At 29.7% G+C, this 16,404-nt stretch overlaps 1 protein-coding gene across 2 annotated transcripts; it reads left to right on the top strand.

Annotated features, from left to right (window-relative positions):
• Nucleotides 1-4,036: 4,036 nt before the first annotated feature.
• Nucleotides 4,037-8,219, top strand: LOC123207742 (protein farnesyltransferase/geranylgeranyltransferase type-1 subunit alpha-like). 2 transcript variants are annotated; one of them, XM_044625197.1, is made up of 6 exons: nt 4,037-4,195; nt 4,897-5,196; nt 5,816-5,925; nt 6,559-6,679; nt 6,861-6,956; nt 7,475-8,219. In XM_044625197.1, the coding sequence occupies exons 2-6, from the start codon at nt 4,963-4,965 to the stop codon at nt 7,901-7,903; spliced, it is 990 nt and encodes a 329-aa protein (XP_044481132.1). In that variant the 5' UTR covers nt 4,037-4,195; nt 4,897-4,962; the 3' UTR covers nt 7,904-8,219. The 2 variants fall into 2 exon arrangements, with proteins under 2 accessions (XP_044481132.1, XP_044481131.1); XM_044625196.1 differs by having other exon boundaries at nt 4,890-5,196.
• The last annotated feature ends 8,185 nt before the right edge of the window (nt 8,220-16,404 follow it).

The following is a 16,404-nucleotide window of genomic DNA, read 5'->3' as shown; positions in this document are numbered from 1 at the left end:
ACAGTAACACTAATACATCAGTAAATGTATGTTTAACTTATACAAAATTTTCTTCCTAGAAAGAAATTCAATTTTTCCATCTAATGTTTTATGTTTAAAATATTCATTCATTAAACAATCTTTTAAAAGATTGTGATTCATGAGGGATAGCTTGAATTTTGGGCACTAACCTAAATTTTTATTTCTTTTTTTGGGGATCTGAAATTGTTATTATTATTATTTTTATTATTAATGATAATAATGTTTGGAAGTATTACATTATTATTATTTTTTAAAAGAGACTCAATTTAAAAAAAAAAATATGAGATTTAATATTTGGATTTTCGTATTTAAATATTAAACTTTTATAATGTCCTATTGGAGATACTAAATTATCATTCGATTTTTAACAACATTAATATGGAATAACATAATAATTTTTTCCGTTAAATATGCTAACATGGTCATTTGGGTTGCAATTGCATATCAACCCTAAAATTGTCCATGCCAGCCCTTACGTTATTCACATTAGCTAAGAATTATCTTAGACATCCTTCACTGCCTCTAACCACTCTTCAACTGGTAATCCTTCTGACATTGCAATACCTTTAGAATCTTTGGGTTGATGACAACTAGATAGACTATAAATAATATGTGTTTGTCTTCTATTGCTACCTCTAATCTCTACTTGAGGTGCTCTTGCACTCCCCCTATTTAGCTGGGAGGGTGACTTTGTATCTAAATGTTACTCCGGCATTAGTGGGCCCTAAGTTGGATGCTTAACACTGGTTGACGCCTCTTTGTTTTATCTTAGAACCTCCTACACAATCTAGTGGATAGCAATACGTAACTGGCTCATTGGATACCTATCCTCGAGTCTCTACTTGGCTTCTTTCCTTACTAGGGGCCTCTAGGGCATCTTCAATCAACCTTTTGGATCTTTTTATCCTAAAATCACAACAACCTTTAGGCATATATTACTTTAATCTAAAAGCAGGTATATTATACTTACAACGGTAGGTATGTGGGGGCAATCAACGTTGCATGTAAGGCTACTTTCTTACTTATCTCTATATGCATTATTTAGACACATAAAACTTTTTCGCCTTTTTAGATACCAAGATCATGCTCTGATACTATAAATGTAACACCTCTCTCTATATGCATACCCCTAATGGGAATATATCAAAAGAGGTATGCACAACTGAACTATTTGAAAACTTTAATGTATGATTATAATTATAAAACGTGCAAAAAGTGATGTAACAAAAACGACTTTATTAATCAATGCTCATATGATACGATGTGTCTGAAAAATACTAGCAATAATAATAATAAAAAAACTACATATCTAATAAAAACTTAATATCAAAAGGCTTTTCTTCTTGTGCAACTGCTCGCCGAACCATTGGATCCCTCTATCTGCCCCATATTCACCTTTACCTATAAAACATATGAGAAGAAAAGCATAAGTAAAACTTAGTAAGTGGGGACCTTACAATACCCAAAATCATTATAAAAACTGATGTTAAAACTTACGTTCCATTTGTAAGCTAAATGTGACACAATATGACACCTTGGTGCCCTGACATGGATCATTCATAAAAGTTATGAAGACCCAAGTTGAAATCAACATATCTAATGCCTTGGCGAAAGCTACTATTTTGTCTTACACATATGCCAAATGATTTATCAGGGTAACTAACTAGGACACCATGACCATACAAGAATATCTTTGATAGTAGCTTCTTCCCTTATCACATAAGCTTATTGGAATTGTTGATTAACCATCTAGAAATGGTCTTTATCTCAAGTACATATATGGTGTATCCCGCTAATTATATAAGGAATATCTAAAAGCCATATTCTTACCATGCATACCTGAACTAAACTAGATGGCTATGTGTGTTGGTGTTGAGTGTATGATGCATCTCATAGGTATCCAACCCTATTATTTCCATAAATACCATCACTTATATATATAACTAGTGACTATCTAGTTATATGACACTAGCCTTAAGGTTATTGACTTTCTACTTGAATTCAACTCAATCCAAGTTTGTGTTATTGTTCACACAGTTAGGCACTTCGTCTATGTCTTTCTTGAATTCTTATTTATTCTTTAATAACTCATTATTTTTCTTACTTAACTTTCCTCTTCTATGCACATAGCCTAAGGGTATAATCATTTTTTGTCTTTATCTAAGGGTACACAATCGTATGCTTCTCCATCTATACCCATGTACCTCATAACCCATATACACGAGTGTGTCACTCAGTACACAGTCGTGCATAAAATAGGTGCACATAAGGAGTTGACTTGGATACACTCATATGCACGTGATCCATGTGTCTTCTGATGCACACCGTCCATTTTTGGAAAGTCATATATAAGTGTTTGTCTCATACCACATGACTATGCATATCTTCCCTCAAAATGAGCACTCGACTTTTGAACTTTCGAAATTTCTAGAATGACACACGGACGTGTATGGGACCATACACTGCCGTGTGTCGCGATTTGGAAATCGCCTTATAGGGTTTCCACACTTCTTTAATCACAATTCCGACATGATCACTTCTTCTAAGACACACACAGAAGTCTCCACACACCTTAAGCATGATATTCACCGAACTTATTTGATTAAAGTACACATACATGGCTCTAAGGCATCAATCAAGCCAAAACATATAACATTCATACAATCAAGAGATTAAACATGCATATAGCTCTTCGTATTCGCATATAACATCAATTTCATCAACTAAATCATCATTACTATATCTAAACATCTCTAAATAATGTATATAACAAAAAAATTCCAAAGATTACATAATCAAACAAGGGAAGCACTCTACTTGGATTCCAACGAAAATGCTTTCCTTGCACAGCTATGGTGATTTCAACGATTGTTGGTCGCTCTACAAGCGACAAAAATACCCCTTTTTCTCTCTCACACTCTCTATTCTATGGCTATGAAAAATAATGGAAGATAGTTAGGGTTATTGTGTTTTTATTTCATCTCCTAGACATGATACACTAGTGTGATAGCCTATACATAGTCGTGTGTCTGGTTGCATAAGTAAGGCAACTTCCCGTTTCACCATGATCACAATTTGATCCACTAATTTGACTTTTGACTAACTGTAGACTACCGTGTATGCCTCCATACACGGGCGTGTACCCTTGAAAATCATTAATCACCAAATTTAAAACTAGGAAAAAGAACGAAATACCTTTAAACTTACCTGTGGGTATTACAAAATATATGAGTAAAATACATAAAAACAAAGTCAATAATTTATGCTCTCTGTCTATGTTATTACATCATGATTCATAACTACCAATATTACCAGATATTCAATGTATTCAAACACCATGTGTGATCTATATACTTACTCTAAATCACATATGGTGGAAAAAAAAAAGTGTCTAATCACCCATTTTCATGTTCAATACCCAATAACCTACTCAAACACAAAACCATTGATTAAAAAAACAATTGCAAACAATTGAAGTTATTTTACATAAAAAATAGTAATTAAAAACCTCTGTAATCGATATCTATGAAATCTCAAATTTAATTGACAAATATGTAAATTTCAAAATTATAAGCAACCAAAAAACATTCACAATTCACAATCCCTATCCTTAATTTTTAGTGAGAAAAAAGATAAAATATACTAAAAAATTCGGTGAAAACTTGCCATGTGTAGAAAAGCTAGGTATACGGGTTATGGAGATAGGTTTTTAAAAGTCAACAAATGATTCTAAGACACATTAATATATGACATATATTTGTCCAACCATAGTTTATTGGTCATGTTTATAACCCCTACAAAATTGCTCATTTTTGTATATATCCACTTAATTGGTTCATTTTTGTGTACGCCCTGTTGTTTTTAGGTAATATCTATACACCCTCTTTATTGGGTCATTTAATTAATCACTACTTTTAAAACTACAAGGAGATTGTTGTTATAATATCAAATATCAAGGGCAAATAATTATTAATCTCCGAGGGTATTAAACTAAATATAGGGGGCCTTAGTGATCGACCAAAAGGAGTAGCACCTCTGAGAAGATAAAATCCAAATCCCAAATTTCCGACACAACTTCACCTTAGAGAGACGCCGTCGGCTTTCTCCGAAAGCAGAAGCACGTAGCCGCCGTATCGACCAGTTCCGGCCGTATTCGTGGGTGGACCCACCACCGGTATCCTTCATATTCTATTATCTCTTACTAAAGAAACTCATTTTGTTGTTTGATTGAATTTCCGATTATTGTGATGATTAGGGTTTTGTGATTTTGGGGTATTTTTGTATTTTATTCAAAAAAAAAAGAAAAATTGCACAGATTTGACATTGATGGAAGAGTAAAACTTCAAAGTTGATCACTATTGTTTTATTAAAAATAGAAGGGAATGTAATTGCTTGAAACCAGTTCAAATTTTGATTTTTTTTCTCATTTTTTATAATTTTCAGTGATGTTATTGTACTGTACATTGAAGAATGATAAACCTTGTAGTTAGAATTTTGTTAAGTTTTTTCAGTCAGGTTTGTTTTTGCTGATTGCCGATTGCTATATTTTTAGTTTAAAACTAAATCCACATAAACTTATCTTGACTCCTTTCGGAAATAAATTAAACAAAATTGTCGCTCAAGAAATTTCCTGCAAATTCTAGTGCTGCATTGTATTTAAAGTTGGATATTTTAATAGTTTATGCTTGTAATTTTACTTTCCGATATATATAATTTTAAATTTTAGTTTTATCATATATGCAATAGAGTGATCAGAGGTGGTATTTTTTTTTTTACATAAAAAGTTTGTGTCAGATAACAGAACACCTAAATGTTTGTTAGCTGCAAGGACATTTATTTGTTTTTGAAAATTTCTCCTCAATTGTTAGTGGACAGAAAACAAGTGCAGGATTTTTTTTCTGTGAGTCTTGAGTGAAGCAGCTACGAAGCACGAGAAGAGCCATGGACTCAGACAAAGAGCAAGAGATGGTGCCACTGAGCCTAAGACCAGAGTGGTCTGATGTCAAACCCATTCCACAAGATGATGGCCCGAATCCTGTTGTTCCAATCGCCTACAAGCAAGAGTTTAGAGAAACCATGGACTACTTTCGTGCCGTCTACTCAGCCAACGAGCTCTCTCCACGTGCTCTTCAGCTCACTCGAGAAGCCATCCTTCTCAATCCAGGAAATTACACGGTATTTCATCAAATCCTTTTGTTTTTGTGCAATTTACTTTCATGGCATTTTGGTTCCGTGTGCTTTTTTTTTTTTTTTTTGCAGGGGAAAGTGCACATAATGAAGTACAAGGATAAAATTTATATATGAGTTTGACTTTGAATGTTGTAATTATAATGTTTCATATTACAAGGATTAAAATTTATATACAAAAAACTGTTGTTCTGGTAATCCTGATGTGCATGAGACTTTTAACTTGTTCAGATCAAGACACTAAAAATGGGTATATTTGTTTCTGAAAATTGGGAAGCGGACATGTGCAAGACTTTCATGAATGCTAAATATTTGGGACCATTGTGATCTTGTGGTGAAGTTTTTGGTGACATTATTGTTTATGCTCAAAAACTGTTCTGGTAATCTTGATGTGCATGAGACTTATTTAGTTGTTCACATCAAGACACTAAAATGGGTAAATTTGTTTCTGAAAATGGGGAAGTGGACATGTGCAAGATTTTCATGAATGTTAAATATTTGGTATCATTGTGATCTTGTGGTGATGTTATTGATGTCAATATTGTTTTTAAATAAGCATTATTAGAGGATACACAAAAAGAGCCATCATTTCTCCTCTTCTTTGAAGGTTTGGCATTTTAGGCGTCAAATACTTGAAGCACTTGATGCTGACTTGCTTGAGGAACTCGATTTTGTTGGACATATTGCCAAGGGTAACTCTAAAAACTATCAAATATGGTGAGCCAGTGGATTAATATGTCCATAATCATTTCAATTTTATTAATTCTCCCTATAGTAAATTTATAAGTATAGAGTAAAATAATGTTCTAAACCATCCTTGAAATGGTTATGAGTCTCAAAAATTCTCCAGTAGCAGCAAAAGTGGGTTCTGAGTAGGCTACCTAATGTCTGTTGCTGTAAGTATATGTTTCCAATTTGTCAAGCCAACACATTATGTGTAGGATAGAGTGATGTAGCCATTTGAGAAAATTCTTCAATGTGGTGTAACATTAAGAGGAACTGAAATAAGATAATAAATGAATTGAAATTCATTTTTATGGAAATATTTTCTCCATTTATCCACTAGGTATTTTCTCAGGTTAAACTGGTTCTGGTTGTTTTATATAGTATGTTGTTAGGCTGGAGAGTTGGTGCTTATGGTTTGAATCTTGTGTACTCATCTAGATTGATTTGCTATCGAACATAACCTTTGTAAGTAGTATCTGCCTTAATTTTGAACAATAGGAGCACTTTGTGAATCCAAAATCATATAAACAAATTGTCAGGTTTATTGTAGCTTGCTAACTTTTTATAGTCTTTGCTCCTGGTACCAGTGTATCACTGAAAATAATGATGATCACTGTTTTTCAGGCATCATAGACGGTGGGTTGCTCGGAAATTAGGGACTTCTGTGACAAGCAAGGAGCTTGATTTCACTAGGAAGATACTTTCCCCTGATGCTAAAAATTATCATGCCTGGTCCCATAGGCAGGTTTGTTAGCATCATGTTACTTATTTTTACATCAACTACACAATATAATATACTTGTTCAAAGTCTTTTAGGTACTCTTTCAATTTTCATTAGTTGATTGAGTAGTTATAGCACCATTCAACCTGTACCTATCATATTGTAAGTGAAATATGAGATTAAAAATGTAGTTTTTCTTTTTCAGTGGGTACTTCAGGCATTAGGAGGGTGGGAAGATGAACTTGACTATTGTCATCAGCTTCTTGATGAGGATATATACAACAATTCTGCATGGAATCAGGTAATAATGAAATGTTTACACATTGCTGGTTGGATCTTAACCACAATAAGAATGTTTCTGAGATGCTTTTGAGAATTCTTCTTTAAGAACTGTATCTTGCAGAAGCACCTGGCAATGCTTTGTAGTGAAGCATCTGATGGGTGCTTGTCTATCCTCAAAAATTGTTTTTTATACTGTAGCTATCTTTTAAGCTTTTATATCAAAACTGAATGGAAGATTTGGAAGAAGTAACATAAACCTCATCTTGGAATTCTTTTAGCGCTAGTTTTGATTAAAACATTCCTCAAACTTTTAAATGCTCTGTTCATAAGTTTTAAAATTCTCATTGGCTTCATGTGCTCTTTGCGTAAAAGAGTTGTTGAAGTATGCCACGTTATGGCAGTTACGCTGTGTCTGTTTCTCTTTTACTAAGAAAATACTCCCTTCATTAGTACAGTAACATTAGCATGCCAGTGTCAAAGGATGTCCCCTTTTGTATACTTCCCTTTTACTTACATTTATATGTTTGCTTGGTGCAGCGATACTTTGTAATAACTAGGTCTCCCTTCCTTGGGGGTCTTAAGGCCATGAGAGACTCAGAAGTACGCTATACTGTTGAAGCCATTATGGCCAACCCTGATAATGAGAGCCCATGGAGATACCTTCGAGGCCTTTACAAGAACGACACTGAGTCTTGGATTACTGATCCTAGAGTCTCCTCAGTATGTTTGAAGGTTTTGAATACTAAAAGCAACTATGTATTTGCTCTGAGCACTCTTTTGGATCTGCTTTGTCAAGGTTTTCAGCCAAGTCAAGACTTCAGAGAAGCTGTAGATGCACTGACTCCAGAATCAGCTCCAGCTGATTCTAACTTGGCAAGGGCAATTTGTGATGTATTGCTGCATGTTGATAAGATGAGAGCTAACTACTGGATATGGCGCAAGAGCAAACTTGCTTCAGTGGCCTGAAGTAAACAAGGGATGGTGTGTCAGTCTTTCAAGGTCAAGGAAGATGGAAATTATTATCAGTTTTATAGACTCTTAGTTTTAATATGATCAATCGAGTTTATTGGAGAGCATCTAATATATACAATAAGCGATTAATGAAAACCAATTCCTGCTACCTGTGTTATTATAGCTTCTGATGTGTACAACTGAAAAGGAGTTTGTTCTGCTGAATCTAAGGTGAAATTTGATGAAGGTAACAACCCATGAATTCTGTATTCACTTGTGTAATATATATTTTCTCCTTGAAATAGAACTTGTTTATGTTTTGGGGTTTGAATTTGAATACTTTTTTCTATTAATTCGCACTCAAATGTGGGAAAAATTCAGTTGTTTTCTGTCAAAATTCTTATGATATTGTTCTGGGGGTTTTCTAGACCCTGAGCCTGAGGTTTATTCAAAAATATTAAAAAGTAATTATTGTTAGTGTTTACATAATAATACGAGAATTAACATTGATTATAAATGTTAATATGTTATTATATGATTGAGAAATTTTAATTTAGAGATAAAATAATAATAGCACATATAATGATAGTTTGTATATTTATTTATAACCATTAGGGCAGTCTCTGACGCTTGAAGAATAGCATTGAAGAAAAATTGTGGCTCATGTTGTAATTAGGACATGAAATTGTAAGTACTAGTAATTCCTGCTACTTTTATCCATAACAGATATATTATGATCATGGCATCATCTAAATCCACAGGTGCATCGTATGCAGCCTGCATTTTTCAAATCAATAAAATGATATATACCTAATTTTGAATACTTAATTAGAGATCTAGATAATATATCATCATATGATTAGATAATTTGATTATTCTGAGACCGCATCATTGTATCCAAATTCCAGCATTCAACACTCTTTCCTTTGGAATGCCTTATTCAATTATCATTTCAAAATCAAATGCTGGAAAGTGGGATGTCACCAATAGAGGCTAAAGAATGAAGAAGAAGGCTGACGAACGAAGAAGACTGAAGAATGAAAGAGCAAGGAAGAAACACATTGGAGAATATGAGCTAAAGATGATTATCTTTTATTAGGGTAGAATTAAAAATCAATTTCTTATTTCTCCACCGGTCACAAGAAATCCACTGTAGTGGATGGCTTGAAAAATGAAGCCATCAGAAATTCATTGAACTTTATAAATCTAGAAATAAAAAGGCAAGGATGGAGTTAGGTTTATGCAGGTTTGTCAATCAAGCCTATTGAACTAGCTCTTATTTATTTAAGCTCAGATTTAAAAAAAAAAATAAATCAAATTGAATCAAAATTTTAGTTCTAAATTCTATTTCAGACTTGGCTTGGCTTGGCTTGCCAATATCCCAATTACACGGCTAAGTCTTAATAGGCAACTTAAAATTTAGACTTAAAATATGAACTTTATTTTTTATTGAAAAATATTTTTTCTTTTTCTATAATTAAAAGACTAAAATCTTATATCAAATAATTACATTTTTATTAGAAAATACTAAGATCGGGAATTTTTTATTTATAGATATATGAATTAATTTTGTAAACAAGAATATTTTCTTATGTATTAATGAATTAACATATTAAATGCGATTATGTAGATGAATTATCATCAACGTGTAAAAATTAATTCATTTCATATATCGAAAATGATCTTATTGCACATTACTTAATGGGCATATTTTTTCATTAGAGAATATTATACGTATCTATTTTAGATACATAAAAAAATATACGTTATATGTGTCATCATATAATTGGATGTTATTTTATCTTTTATTTAAAATTTTTTAATTATACGATTACACATATTAAATATGTATATATTTGTGTACTTAAAATGAATACGTATAGTTTTATTATTCCCGATTATTAAATCAATGTGATAAAAAATTGGGGAAAAAAGGTTGGGTTTCATAATGATATATAGTTTTCAATTATGTTACAATAGAAATATAATGAATGAAAAAAATATGGAAGACTCATAAAACATTAATTTTATGGGAGATAGATTAAAGTTAGATGTGATGAATATATATTTATTTATTGAGTCATATATCATTATAATTAGTTGATCAGTACCGTAAAAAGTTTGATGTTTCACATCATAAATATATTTGGTACAACATTTTTTAATTATGTTCTTCACTATAAATATTAAAAGTTATGTCAATTTTATACTTCAAGATTTATGATTGTGGGGTTGATCGTCTTGGCTGTGAATTCCTCAATATTTATGAGCAACAACTTGAATTTTCCTTTCCCTTTTTGGGTTCTTTAATTGATTTTTTTTTTTACATTTAATTCTTAGAGAAATTATAAAAAAATATATATATATTTAAATATAAAAGTCACCATATCAAATTACAAGTAGTTATTAGATAATGATTTTTAGAGGCAACTTTTGAATTTATTACTCAACAAAAATGACTTAATTTGATTTAAAAAATCTTATATAAAAACAAAAAAACCTATATAATTGAAAACAATAAAACTATGAGTATCTATTTTAAATACATAAATAGATATATATTTAATACGTGTACTTATATAATTGAGTGATTTTGTATCACAAAAAAAGAGATTTTAACAAAGAAAAAAATGTTTTTATTCTTATCGTAAATACTTTTAACGGGCGAAGTTATAACAACAAGTGATGACAAAATTTTTTTCCAATATTGAAGCGTTTTAACGACGACAAATAAAGTTTTAACGCCATTTTTTTTTATTAAAGTTATAAATTTATTTGGCTTTAACAAAAGTATAAATAACTACTCACTGAAATCATAAAAAAAAATATTTATAATAACCGAATATTATCTGCTAAGTATTTCTTCTCTCACTAATGCTAGTTTTTTTTTAATGAATTAAAAAGAAAATAACACTTAATTATATAATGACACATATTAGTATATACTTATTTATATATTCAAAATAGATATATATAATATTACACTTACCGAAAATTTACCTCTTGCTTTTCTAACTTTCATTTTCTTACAAACCCAACGCCAAAAAATTAGATAAATACCAGGCTTTCATATTTCAAACGTAAATTGATTTTTGTCATGATACTTTGTGGAACATATAATTGAATAGAGTTGGACATCAAAAGAGTTGAGTTGAGCCAAGTGTTGGGCTTATTTACATGGAATAAGTCGAGTTTAAACCAATTTAAATATATAAATTCAAATGACCTCTTATCAAAATATACAAATTTAAATTACCTCTAATTAAAATCAAAAAATTTTATTTAATTAAAAAATAATTTAATTTTAAATTCAAAATAAATATATATGCATAAATGTTTGATATGCTCGTAAATGTTTTGATTCAAAATTTTGATGTTCATATCATTTTTACATTATTCTATAGGGATTGATTGCCTCCATTTTTATATTACCTTGTCGAAAGCAAATATCATTTTGATTTCTGCATCTTCCAGATTAAGTGTGGATTTGAGTCTTGCCACACTGAATTTAAATAAGATGAATTTTAGCTGAAACTCCAATTTGGGTTAAGTTTGAGAGCTTCTTGTTAACTTTTCACTAGAACTCTTTTTCATTGCAATTCTTTTTTTTTTTTTTTATCTAACTATTCTTCTTTTCTTTTTATGATAGTTAGATCATTTTTTCCATTGTTATTGTTTATCGAATCGATTTGAATTTGTTATTTTATATTCAAACTAAATTTAAATTGGTCTTTGTTCAAACTTGGTTAAGTTCGAATATATCTTAAAATTAGGAGATTCAGACATTATTTCTTTTATCCTTACGCAACTTTATAATATAATTAACTTAAGCTTGTAGTTAATTTAATTCTTCTATTCACACTCACTTTAGCTTAATTAATGAGTGCCGGCTGCTCAAATAATTACCATAATTATTAATAGTTAGCTTCTTAATCTCAAAGTGCTTTTGACATTATCAATTATATGTTACGTATCCAACTTGTACTTTAAAAAATAATTAGTTATACTATTTACTATTAATTAGTGGAAAATGTTTAAATGAATCTATATATAAGTTTTTCTTGGTAATTAATCCACTACCAAAAAAAAAAGTAATAGCGAGAGAAAAATAAATATTCTATAATTATAAGTATTATTTTTATGATTTTAATGACTAATTATTTATACTATTATTAAAAATAAGTAAATTTATAATTTTAATAAGAGAAAAAATAATTATTAAAATCCTATTTTATATTGTTATAAAGTTTTAATGATGAGAAAAATCTTATCATTATGAATCGTTATAATTTTTCATATTGAAAGTATTTTCGTTATTAATATCTTTTAACGAAGGAAGATTTAACGACAGTAGCTCTCCCATAGTTAAAACTTTTTAATAATAAAAAATATACTTTTAACAATCAATTTTTATTATTAAAATCATAAAATAATATTCATAACAATTAAATATTTATCTACTCGTTATTTTTCTTTCATTATTATTATTATTATTATTTGTGGTGATCTATATATAAGTTGAATGCTACATAATAAGTTTTCCTTCTTAGATGAGGAAAAACTAAATGATATATAGAAGGAGAAAAACTGGGTAACTGAGTACTTGAAAGTTTTCGACAAAAGTGGACATGTTAATAAATTTATTCTTGCATTATATAGAAAAAGTTTGTAATATGATATTTAATTAGAGTAAAATGTGATTTAATATTATATAGGGGATCGTATTATAAGATATTGTGTATTACTAAATACAACTTTACATGAAAGGTGTCCAGAATCTAGAAAGATGTCACATTCATACATATTTTACGTGTGGAAATTAAACTATTCCAAAGAGATAAGATTTTGATGAAAGCCTACAAAAGTCTTTAAGCTAATGGAGTATTCTTTTATATTCTCCTAATATTAATTTTTAATTTATCGTGAGAGCCATGTATGATTCAGCTTAAAAACTTTTTCAAACTAAATTAAAAAAAATTATTTGAAAAAATTTATGGTTTGAAAAATTTTAAAAGAAATCAAATTAAACTAAAAAAATATGATTTAGTTCGATTTTAATATATTAAAAATAATTTACTTCCAAATATTGTTTTGTTTAAAAGTCTATCTCATTCTATCTAAATTTATTCTTCGAACACCAATCTATTTCATTCTATCTAGACTAATGAAAGTAAAATAAAATAAAGGCCAAAGGACTATTTCCCACCCAAGTTTTAATATGTTCTCAAAGTCATATCTACAAGGCTTGAAAAATGCAAAGTCCCCCTTATAGCCAAATTGTCGTTAGAATTTTTCATTAGAGGTAGAGTTATTTTACTAATAATATTAAAAAAAATAAAATTCATTACATTTCCTTTCTAAGTTTTAAAAACTAACATTTCACCTATACTTAAAGTTTTCTAAATTTGAAAAGTCATATTTTCCTCTGAAACCTTAGGTTTTTCTCTTCTCTCCTCTGACCACCATCTTCTGTGCCAACGACCTCCCTTCTCTATCCTAAACTGTTGGCAAACTCATGAAAAGTAATCTGAAGCAGATCTCTTCGTCTGAGATGAAGAGATTCGAATGAAAAGATCTGAAATCTCTCCGTTAAAGATGAAGAGATTTTAGATATCTTCGCTACTCTAAATTGCTTCCGATGTGTTGATTAATAGTTTAGGGTAGAAAAGGGAGCTCGTCGACATTGAAGATGGTGGTCAGAGAGGAGAAGAAAAACCCTAAGGTTTGGGGGGGGGGGGGGGGGGAATGTAACTTTTTAAAATTAGAAAACTTTAGATAGAAATAAAATATTTGTTTTTAAAACTTAAGAAAGAAATGTACTAAATTTTATATTTTTTTAAATATTATTAGTAAAATAACAATTTTATCTTTACTTTTAATAAAAGATTTTAACCTTAATTGACTTATAGATGAGATTTTAAATTTTTCAAATTTCACAAATATGAGTTTAAAAATGTATTAAAACTTGGATAAAAAATAGTGATTTGACCTAAAATAAAATTACTTGTTTGGACCTATTTTAATTTTATTTGTTATTCAAAATATATAGAAAATTTAAGATGGCCCCAACTTTCAACCATTGGATTTCGTAAATTTGGTTACAGAATCTTTCATTGGAAACTTAAAGTCAATTAATCAATCAAAGGGTCAACTAATTTTTGCATAATTAGATTCGTTTTGACTCTTCTTATTATTTTTAGTCAATTTCATGAAACGTGTCTATGCCGCGTTCATTTAAAAATCAAGAAAGACAAAGAGAGACTTATCCTTTAATTTATTTAATAATATATATTTTTTATACTAGTATAATTTTATTTCTCTATTATCTTTCATTAAAAGCTATTAAGTTAACTTTGAGTTCTCTTAAATTAATTTTAAGTTTGGTTCTCATGTGTCCAATATTACTTTTATTCTATTTTAATGTGGAAATGTTATGTGTAGAAATTAAATCAACAATCTGATTTAGTAAAACTCTTTTATCTTTGTCAAGTTTGGATTAAAACAAAGATATCTTGATCAATTTTGTTTGGTGTTTGACTCATTCGAGTTAAAACTTTAACTTGATAATTTGATTTGAGTTTAGTTTGAATCTTCTTTCAATGATATTTTTTATTCTATCAGTGATATTACTTATCTTATTAATAATATTATTTAGTCTATCGATGATACTATTGATTCCACTGATAATTATAAGATGACATCTCTTATTAGTTCAAATGAGTTAAAACTAACTACTATGTATTCAATTTAAATTTAAGCTAGTCCATGTTCTATCTTGATTTGACTCATTTTCAACCCTAATCTCTATATAATATATTAAAATTTATTCAAAATTTACTGACTTATTATACAAGTTCACCTATTTTCTTACGCCCACGTCAACTTTTATTAATATTATTCATTTAAAGTATATTAAATAAGGAATTATTTTTTTCAAGTAAGAAAATATATTAAAAAAATCTGGAAGGAATTAATTAATATAAAGGAGGGGATTGTGACGATATTTCTTAAAAATATAATGCAAAGTCCTCTAAATGGGTCCTCCACTGAAATTATTTATAATTTAGAGTTATATAATAGATGAATGCATGATTCACGAATGGTTATTGTCACTGCTTTAATGGTGTTCTAGAGTAAAGAGTAAAGATGGTCTTGTATTGACTTTAGGTTTCGACTATTTTATCAATTTCAAGTTTCCAAAGGTATCAGAAATGGTACATGTTCCCCCATCCAATTCTTTTATCTTTTTCTTCGATGATCTAATAAATTCAAAAGCCTGATCAACATTTTTTTTTAAATTTATTAAAGCTAGTTTCAGTCGGTTGCATGTGCATGGGCATCTGTCAACACGTGGTCCTGTCTAAGGCAGGGCCACGAAATTGCCCTGGCAGTTGTGGTTAAGGCTTTTTTGAGTAGGAAATTGCCCCGTCAGTTGCAGTTAAGGCTTCTTTTAATTAGACTTATTCAAGTTTGAAAATGAATTCAGTTTGAATGAGTTCAAAATAAGTTCGGTTTAAGTAAATTTGAATTACAGTTTGAGTCTATGAGTTAAATATTTTTAAGTTTAAACCTAAACTTTAAGATTGTTTGGTTTGCTAAACTTGCAAGTTCAAAAATTTTTGATATGGATAAACAAAAAAAATATCTTTTTAACTAGTGTTGTTTTAGTCATTTACTCAACTATAATATCAATTCGAGTTGAACTTAAACTTGACTTTTCTTATGAGAGTTGAACTTGAACAACTTTAAGATGAGTTCAAGTTTGAATTGATTTCAAACTTAGATAATTTGAATTAGATTCGCTTTAAATCTATTCCTATTTTAGAGTAAGGTCAAGAAATTGGGTTTGGGGTGAAGTGTAATGTTTAATAATAGCTAAAAGACAAAATTCATTGCCATACATGATCATTCTTTAGCGAAAACATTCTAATAATAGCTACGTTAAATTCATATTTAATATTATAATAGTTTTTCAATCTGGATGCCCTAAAATAAGGATTTCTAATTTCCTATATCAGGAATTCGTGTCGGTATTTTGAAAAATAAGGATTTTCATACTTCAGAATTTCTCAATTTCTGTAGATTTTGAAACATCAAGACCATTTCTTCTTTCTATGCGTGATAGAGAAGGAAAGAAGTTAACTTTTTGACTTCAGAGGCCTCCGAGGCAGCTGGAATTTTCAGCCTTACATACACGTATATATTTTCTTGTATTTACACCTATTAATGATTTGTCTATCTGCAAAATAATCTGTGTGGCCGAAGATTACTATTTTTTTTCTAACTTTATCGTTGACCCTTAGCTCTCTCTGTTTGCCTATTACCTCCACCACTTGTCCATCATCTAGAATTATTTTCTTGATTTATTCCAACTTGGGTTTTGAAAAAGTGAAACAGAAAAAAGTAGGAAGAAACATTGAAGAATCAATGACAAACATATCATCATATTAATGTAAGTTAATGTAGAATTAGAGTGCCTCAGGTACCTCTTTTAATCTTCAAAATAGTTTTGTTAT

The sequence above is a fragment of the Mangifera indica genome, unplaced genomic scaffold, assembly GCF_011075055.1.
Source record: "Mangifera indica cultivar Alphonso unplaced genomic scaffold, CATAS_Mindica_2.1 Un_0098, whole genome shotgun sequence".
Lineage (NCBI taxonomy): Eukaryota > Viridiplantae > Streptophyta > Magnoliopsida > Sapindales > Anacardiaceae > Mangifera > Mangifera indica.
Note: the sequence above shows the minus strand (reverse complement) of the source record. Positions and strands in the feature narration are given on the sequence as shown.